Source organism: Chaetomium globosum, genomic scaffold (genome assembly GCF_000143365.1).
Source record: "Chaetomium globosum CBS 148.51 scaffold_3 genomic scaffold, whole genome shotgun sequence".
Taxonomy (NCBI): Eukaryota; Fungi; Ascomycota; class Sordariomycetes; order Sordariales; family Chaetomiaceae; genus Chaetomium; species Chaetomium globosum.
In genome coordinates, this window is record NT_165978.1 from 2,507,758 (window position 1) to 2,516,214 (window position 8,457).

The window sequence follows — 8,457 nt, forward strand, 5'->3', positions numbered from 1 at the left end:
AAGGTCGGGCAATATGCCACGCCTGTAAGCGTCAGTATTTTAGGCCCCTGCAGGCTGCTGATTTTGATGTCCACGGTGCCATAGCCCTCTATTTTCACGGGATGTTCCCCGGCCCAGACACAGTCATTTGGACCTGCTGGTGAGGGTGGCTTTTTGAACCGGTGGAAGCTATTGAAGATGTGGATAGTTGATCCTGAGTCCAGTATCGCCGAATTGACGAGGGGGTATAGTACCCCTGCCTGGAAGCTGACTTGGATAGTCGCGAGAATCGCTGAGCATATGCCAATGACTCTCCACAGCTGCTCGGCCGGCAGTCAATGGCCTTGCGCCGGAGCATCTGGTTGTTGCTTAGAGTTTTTGGTTCGCTTGTTCTGAATGCGCTCGACCTCGGCCTTCAATGAGGAGTCTGAGGCTATTTTCTGGTCCACACGTTCTCTGACGTGGTCCCGTATTTGGAAGCCTTCAGGTGCCAGGTGTGGCATGATGTAGGCACAGCGCTCCATGTGATGTCTTCCGTGACAGAGGCGGCATTTGGCCTTTTCGGTAGGAAGAGTGCTGTTCTTGCGCTTGTGGGAGGCCTTGCTAGCTTTCCCAGACTCATTTGAATCACCGGGGTTGAATGACGGAAATGCGCCCTTCTGAATGCGTGCGCCTGTCGTCGAGGGCAGCAGGGGGATAGTTGTTTGCCGCGCCTCGGTGGCGATCTCTCTGTAACCCAGGTTCGGGTTGGGTGAGGCGGTTGGACCGTACCAGTGCTGCATATAGTGGCACGATCGGTCCCACGGCTCGAGCGTAGTCTTCGAACCAGGATCCTTCATTGGAGACCTCAGGGAGCTTGTACATGGTTGCCTCGCCCATCAGGGTCTCCCACTGAGTCAGCCACTGACCAAAGTCGGCCTGGGTGATGGCCTTCCCTTTTAGGGCAGTGTAGTTGTTCGCTCATCCTGCCACGCAGGGCGCTGATTGTTTTCGTGGCGAGCCTCCGCGACGGCTTTTAGGTTCTTGTACCAGTCCCGGAGACTCCCGCCGGTTGGAAAAAGTGTGCGTTGCGGAGGGTGATCGCGACAGTGGTGTTGAGAAAGGTTCGAGCTTTGTCGAGTTTGGTGGACTGGGCTGTCCAGTCCTTACGGCGGTTGTCGTGAAGGTTCTGAATGGATTGAAAGAATGAACAGGCCGTAGGTCTGGAAATAGTCGTCCACTGCCTTCCCTGCGGTCCTCTTCTGTGCGGCAGTGGGTGCCCCGGAGGCTTGTTCTCCCTCTGTTTCGCTGTCGGGAGGAGTGGTCGCTGTCGAGATATCGAGCGTCGCTTCGGTGGCGCCTTCGAGTTCCTCATCTGTGAGCGCAAGGATGGCCACTCCCTTCTCTTCTGCGATCTTCTTGCGCCGTTCTTGCGCCCGTTCCATGATTCGCAGCGGATTGACCGATGATCGTGGCTCGGTCAGGAGTTCTTTGGTGCCCTGGAAGTATTCGAGGAGCTTGAGGGCGTCCATTGTGTTCGTGAACTCGCGATGCCAACTGACCCAGGTGCTGGGACCAGTCAGGATCTGGGTGACGGTCTTGTCTTCAGTGATCGGCGCCATGGCTGCTGGACCGTAGATTGAGGGCTGGCTTGCTCGGGGATTGCGAGGCGAATGAGACTCTTAATTGTTGGAACCAGCGGTATTTCAAGGCATTGAGCAGATCACTGAAGGCTTGGGTCAAAAGGAACGGAGTAGAGGGTGTTGATGGCTGTCAATTGCAGTGCTTGTTGTTCGTTGTTCTTATTCAACTTGTTGAACTGGTCTAATTTTCTGGCGACCAGTAATTTGGTTGGCCCCCCGGGTCACGTGACCCAGGTCCTAGGCGCAAGCCGCTCTGGGCTTGTTCTGACATATCGCCCTACAAGAACTCGACGGCTTGCAGCCCGGAAACATCTTTCCACCTCGGAAGACCCTATCTACAGCTCGCGAATTCGTTGACGGGTTGCTAGGGTTAGCCCAGAACAAGCTTGAGAAAGAGCTAGACCAGGGTATGGATGAGGACGAGCCTGCGTCTGTTCTATATGTCGCTCACCATTTCAAGCGCTTCGTTCTGGATGAGTGGCTGGACCAGTCGGCCAACCCAAGGCCCGTTTACTTTGGAGTATGTTCAACAACTACTTACGCCCTTGAGCTACATTGGCTAATCTACACTAGTACATGGCGATATGGAGAATGTGATAAGCAATCTTCTGTTTGACACGGACTACAACCTTGTTGGTATTGTAGATTGGGAATGGAGCCGAGTGGTTCCGGTGCAGTTTATGGTACCCCCGATCTGGCTCAATGCATCACAGCTGGATTTTGTACTGCTCATTCAGGAGAACTACAACAAGCAGGTCGGCTACCTGCGTGCCGCCATTCAGGAAGTCGAGAAAACATTGGGCCTGTTACCGCAGTTGTCGACTGAATGGGCACCGCTGGAGAAGTGGTATGTGTTCAACGCTTTTCTTCCTTCCCAAACCTCTCGAATTTCATTGCCATCGCTGATACCCGGTGCAAAGGTGTCATACCGCCATCGTTCTTGGGCTCAATTACCCCGAGCATGCCTATCTCGTGTACTGGGACCTGATTTTTAGGAAACTGGTGCCCAGGGTTCGCGGTCTTACCCAGGAGCAGCGCGATCAGCAACACGAGAAAGAAGTTGTCCTGCGCATCAAGGGATTCATGGAGGGTTCTGAGGAGCGCCGGTCCTTCTTAGAAAGGAAGATTCAGCAACAGTTGGAGTATTTCGAGGCCGAGAAGGAGCACTACGGCCACAAGACGAGGCGGCGGATTATCAAGCCTGTCTGCTAGGCCGGGTGGTATAATGTTTTTTACCAGCGGGTCTTACCGCCTGGCCAGAAAGCCTGTGGAAGGGTGAACTTGCTACAGGACCAGGCGGGTCGCGAGCGTGGGGATGTGGGAGCCGATAGGGGATGATCCTAAAAGCCCCGACTCGTATACACGTCTTTATCCGTTTTGTCCTTGGTGACGTTGGGTGCGGCCGGAGTGCTGGTGATGATGCTGTGTGACCTCGGCGTCCATGGATGGGGTGCCACTCCATCCGCGCATCGTTTCCAATTACCCACCCGTCTCCATTTCAGCAACCACTTCACAATCATCTCAAAAGACCAAGAAATCCCAGTGCTGGTAGTATCTCGCTCGCGTTGCCACCCGGACCGTCCGCAAGTCATTTCAACCACCCAGAATTTGAGAAGTGACCTTCTTTCGATATCTAAAATGCCGGGCGAGGTGCCGATTGCCAATGGCACGCCGAAAAAGGGACATCTTCCACGCCAACTTTAATCTCGGCCACCTCCTCCAGTTAGCAGAACGTCTCCGAGGTCGTCCGTGTACTTGCGACGACTTTCAATCTCCCAAATCAGGCGCCCTAAACTGGGCGATATTTCTTGAGTTCCATGATGGCGTCGAATGGGTGTTTCGGGCTCCCTGTTCATCCCCCGCCGTGGCCAAAGATGTCACAGGACGTCTCCTAGTGAGCGAGGCCGCTACCCTAAAATACATCCGAGAACACACTGCTATTCCTGTCCCAGAGGATTTTCATTACAGGTATCTTCTTTACGTCTTCTGCCCGTTTCTCTCACTAACAGTCGCAAGTCCTACCTACGAAAACTACATCGGGATTCCATACATCTTCATGAGCAAAGCGACTGGTCATCCGCTTGCGAAATACGAGTGGCCAACACATACCCATGAACGCTCCCGGTTGGACGGTTCTACCACAGCCCGAGTAATGACCGATGGAATGAAGCAGAAAATCATGCGTCAACTTGGTTGCTACGCTCGTCAGTTATTTGATGTACGCTTTCCCACAATCGGCTCTCTCTTCGAAGGCGACCAGGGATATTACATTGGCGAGTAGTTATCTCTCCCCGGGGCATGTTCTCGAAGACCGGGGAACGATTGAGGACATCCCGCGCGGTCCTTTCCACAACGAAGCAGATTATTATTCCTCTCTCGCCATAGCCCTGCGTCTCCATGCTGAGCAACTTCACATGGGCCACCATGTCCTCCGTGCACCTGTTCCTGTCCCACAAGAATACCCCGACTTCGCCAAGTACTACGCCGCCACGGATCGCTGGAACGACCTTGTCGCCCTTGGAGGAATGGTAAACCCGAGCACCAACCGATTGCAGTATTGCCTCGCGAGCGACCTCTTCCGAGATTCTATCATCCCCCGCATGGTCCGTCCCGTTAACCAATCAGCCCCCGGCTTCCCCCTTTGCCACCACGACATCAGCGTCCAGAACCTTTTTGTTGACGATGACTTCAACATCACGTGTGTCATCGACTGGGCGTTCTCCTCAACCGTTTTTCCAGCCCAGCTATTCGCTACCCCGGGCCTACCACATCCCAGGGATTTGTTGTTGGATTTGTCCTTGGTACGTGCCTTCCGCTCCGGTATTGAGGCGGAAAATAAGAGAATCAGCGGTGGCACGATCGAGTCCAGCTACTGGAAGACCAGCCATATGGTCTCACGATTCATGCGCGTGGTCAACTTGGATGCTTTGCAGGATTATGGCCATCTTGAGGCACTCTACGCGCTTGCCGGGGGACCTGTAACTTCTGGAGTTGACGGAGACGACACCAATAATTTATCAGCCACATTGGCGAGACGAGCCACGAGCCACGATGCACTCTCACTAGTCAGCGAGCTAGCAGCAGATGACGAGCCTCAAAGCGAGATCAATCGGCGGGAGAAGCAGTATTTCGACGCAGTTGGCGCTCAGAGACTAGCGTTGGCGCGCAAGGTGGCATTTGCAGCCAAGATGAACCCGCAATTTGTGGCAGATGGGCGGCTGTGGCGTTGGGTTTATGAAGCTCTGGAGTACTACAACTAATGCCTGGTCCGCAGTGAATTACCTCCGCTAGCTGCTTCACCACATATTCACTGGATATTCACCTAACGGGCCATCTTTTTCCCTCGGGATCCTGAAGCAGAACTCCGGGATGGAGCCAATCAGATACGATGTGCATGGCAACTGTTGCCATGCACATCTGAGTGTGGTAAACAAAAACAAGCTTTTGTCCTCCCACCCACCGCCCTCGGCCAAGACACGAGACCTTTGTCACGCTACCCTCAACAGCTCACCACTTTTGTATCAATCACTACATACACCCCTTACTTGCGACAATGGAACAGATTGACCGCCGAAGTCTCGAGCGGACACAGTACCGCATGTTGATGACTCTGTGGGAGCAGTTGGAGCTCCAGTCGCCCGGCACGCTAGACGACGCCACGCTCAATGACCTCGGCGTTGTAAAGGGGCCAGATCTTGACGTCGATAACCTGCGAACCTTGGATTCTGAGCCGCGGTTTTTTGCTCCCTGCCGTAGCGAGATCAGCGGTCTAGAGGAAGAACTTAAGACGTGGAAGCCCCTTTGGAGGCCGATTTACGATGAACCCGAGCACCTCCGCGAGGAGGAGTGGATTCGGAACGCCGGCTACAGAATGGTTCGAGAATGATTTCTTGGCTTGGAGATGGAGCACGAGGATGAAATACACCCCATGTATGTGCGTTGCTTCTTCGCCGCTGCTCCCCCAACCCTCGCGACTAACGCCTGTGTCAAGCAATATCTACAAGGGAGTCAATCAGGAAGATATGAGTTTTAGATCCCCGATGGGCGACTGCCCTGACAAGGCGGGGCTGTACTTGACCGGACACTACCTGTTGCCGATCGCGGCCAACACACCGCATCTGGGAATCACAATGCTCAACCCGACCGTGGCCCCAGAAGGCAGAATGCTCGAGAGCGAGCTCAAGGCCGCCGTCGCCTGCCTGTGGGCGCAGACCCGCTCCAAAGAATTCACCGACCACCACACCAAGCCCGTAAGCAGCCCCCCCCTTTCCTCCGCCCCCATCCAACCAACCAAACTAACCACCACCCCCAGGTCCTCATCTTCACCTTCCAACTCGAAACCCAAGCCCGCATCACCCAAGCTCACATGGACCCCAAGACACACACCATCATCCTGCGCCAGTCGCGGCAGCTCGACCTGGGCGGCGCCCCGGGCGTGCCGCCCCCCGACGCCCTCCTGCTCATCCGCTGGCTCCTCAACTCGCCTGTGGGCGCTACCAGGTATGAGGACGGGGACGGGGACGGGGAGCTGCCTGGTGGGGATGAGGCTGCTACTTAGGGCACGGGTTAAGCAGCTGCGGAGCCAGGCTCTGGGGTTGTTTTTGTTATGGTACGGGTGATGTATCATAATGGATGGGACATGGTATTAGTTGGGTTTTCGGCTGAGTCCCGTCTTTTGTGGGGATATAGGGAGTAAAGGACAACCTATTCTTTCGCATATCTTGAGCTGCCACGCGCACGCATTTTGTTTTCCGGATCCTGGACAGGAGGAGGCTTGCAAGGAGCTGGTAACTGAGGTACTGTTCTTGGTATCGGCTTGGGGATCTCGAACAGGGGAAGAGACGAGGTATCCCAGCCCAGCGAACTGAGGATGAGAGCGCCGGAACTAGGCTCCTTTTTGCCAATGGGGTGCCCATGCCAAGACCATTCCACACAGTTAACGACGTTTGGACGTCCAAAAGGCGGACCCGGCCCATCTGTCACCCTTCAATGCCCTACGCAACGATTTCTAACCATGGCATTCAGTCAGCCCCCAGACGAAGAGCCGGCTATCAATGAGCGGACCGCGCTAGCCCATAATGCGATCGGATCTCGAGACCAAGTCTCAACTCGGATTGCTCGCCGACTCTACACGTCGCACTTCTTATCGACATGGAATTCCCGCGTCTTTGAGTTCGGCGCCGTGCTGTACCTGGCAACCGTTTTCCCCGGGACCTTGTTACCCATGTCTGTGTATGCTCTGACGCGCGGACTGTCGGCCATTCTTTTTGCCCCTGCCATCGGGCACTATGTCGACACGGGCAATCGCCTTCAGGTGGTCCGGGTGTCTATTAGTAAATGCTCTCTTCTCAGGGCCCTTTTCAGGAGAGGTTACTAATCTCCCTCGAGTCTTCCAGCGCCTTGCCGTGGCGGTATCCTGCGCCATCTTTTACGTGCTCGTCATGGGGCTGCCTCTCGGACATGGCGGAAGAACGGGCATGCTTGTGCTTTTGTCCTTCCTCGCCTGCATCGAGAAGCTATGCTCCATTCTGAACCTGGTCTCTGTTGAGAAGGATTGGGTGAGTCGGTTGATCACCAGACAAACGTCTTGAACCTTTAGCTCATCGGATCGATAGGTCGTTGTGGTGGCAGACCAGGACCATGCTGCGCTGATGACCATGAACGCACAAATGCGGCGCATTGATTTGCTCTGCAATCTCTTTGGCCCCCTTTTCATCGCGTTGCTCGACGGCGTCTCAACCAAAGTGGCTATTACTGCCAATCTGGTCATGAACGTTACGTCCGTTGTCCTTGAGTACTTTGCTATTGCCCGGGTCTACTACGAGGTTCCGAGACTACAGCAGGCCAAGGTTGCACCGCGACGAGAGCCAACAGAAATCGAACCAGCGCGGGTGCCCGAGAGCCGAAGCCAGCTCGCACAGAGTTGGAGACGCGCCCGTGGCGTCTTCAGCAAGTCCGCTAGGGATTTCAACTTCTACTTCCGTCACCGCGCCTTTCTCGCTTCTATCTCGGGTGCACTTCTTTACCTTACGGTCTTGAGTTTTGCAGGCCAGATGGTAACCTACCTGCTCTCGGCTGGCTACACTTCCAACCAAGTCGGTATTACGAGAACACTAAGTGTCTTCTTTGAGGTATTGGCTACGTGGGTGGCGCCTTGGCTCATGGGGCGAGTTGGGCCCGTGAGAGCTGGCCTCTGGCTCAGCAGCTGGCAAGTTACGACGCTAGTTGCCGGGATCACAGTGTTTTGGATCTTCGACGATGATCCTGTCGTTTCGGCGAGCGCTCTCGTGGGCGGGACCATACTCAGTCGCCTAGGACTAAGGGGCTTTGACCTTTGCGTGCAAATCATAGTTCAAGAGGTAAGAGTCGATACCAAGCCCTGGGCGGATAATGCAATTCCACAAAACTAATTAGCTGCCCAGGAGGTCGAGACCGAGAACCGCGGTGCATTTTCATCAGTGGAAGCGGCGTGGCAAAACGCCTTTGAACTCCTGTCTTTCGCCACGACTATCGTTTTCTCCCGCCCCGATCAGTTCAAGTGGCCCTCACTCATATCCGTTGGGACCGTCACTTCGGCATGGGCAACATATACGCTCTTCGTTTACGTCCGCCGAGGGCATCTGGTGCATCTAGATGCACTCACGAAGATACTGGGTAGCAGCAACGGATGGCAGAGAGAAAGGCAGAGAGTGGTTGATCGGATCACATCAGAAGCTGACATATAGGCCGCCATGTCACAATTATGGATGGAAAGGTTTGCTCTCCTGAAGGTAAAATCACGACTAAAACCTCTTGGCCTGGTTTACTCTGAAAATCCCAGGAACATACATCACATTTCTCCTATTATCTACGAGCC

At 54.6% G+C, this 8,457-nt stretch overlaps 5 protein-coding genes across 5 annotated transcripts; 4 read left to right on the forward strand and 1 right to left on the reverse strand.

The window, feature by feature from the left end:
* Window positions 1-314: 314 nt before the first annotated feature.
* CHGG_06111 (uncharacterized protein) lies at window positions 315-1,580 on the reverse strand (the record flags this gene model as incomplete). The annotated part of the gene is made up of 2 exons (XM_001222205.1): window positions 315-834; window positions 1,129-1,580. The coding sequence occupies 2 exons, from the start codon at window positions 1,578-1,580 to the stop codon at window positions 315-317; spliced, it is 972 nt and encodes a 323-aa protein (XP_001222206.1).
* A 605-nt stretch (window positions 1,581-2,185) lies between these two features.
* On the forward strand, window positions 2,186-2,813 carry CHGG_06112 (uncharacterized protein; the record flags this gene model as incomplete). Its single annotated transcript, XM_001222206.1, has 2 exons — window positions 2,186-2,448; window positions 2,522-2,813. 2 exons carry the CDS (start codon window positions 2,186-2,188, stop codon window positions 2,811-2,813), a joined length of 555 nt encoding a protein of 184 aa, XP_001222207.1.
* A 1,004-nt stretch (window positions 2,814-3,817) lies between these two features.
* CHGG_06113 (uncharacterized protein) lies at window positions 3,818-4,861 on the forward strand (the record flags this gene model as incomplete). Its single annotated transcript, XM_001222207.1, has 1 exon — window positions 3,818-4,861. One exon carries the CDS (start codon window positions 3,818-3,820, stop codon window positions 4,859-4,861), a length of 1,044 nt encoding a protein of 347 aa, XP_001222208.1.
* A 293-nt stretch (window positions 4,862-5,154) lies between these two features.
* Window positions 5,155-6,159, forward strand: CHGG_06114 (uncharacterized protein; the record flags this gene model as incomplete). The annotated part of the gene is made up of 4 exons (XM_001222208.1): window positions 5,155-5,280; window positions 5,503-5,531; window positions 5,593-5,851; window positions 5,914-6,159. 4 exons carry the CDS (start codon window positions 5,155-5,157, stop codon window positions 6,157-6,159), a joined length of 660 nt encoding a protein of 219 aa, XP_001222209.1.
* Window positions 6,160-7,042: 883 nt separating this feature from the next.
* Window positions 7,043-8,088, forward strand: CHGG_06115 (uncharacterized protein; the record flags this gene model as incomplete). The annotated part of the gene is made up of 4 exons (XM_001222209.1): window positions 7,043-7,159; window positions 7,217-7,780; window positions 7,953-7,960; window positions 8,016-8,088. The coding sequence occupies 4 exons, from the start codon at window positions 7,043-7,045 to the stop codon at window positions 8,086-8,088; spliced, it is 762 nt and encodes a 253-aa protein (XP_001222210.1).
* Window positions 8,089-8,457: the final 369 nt, after the last annotated feature.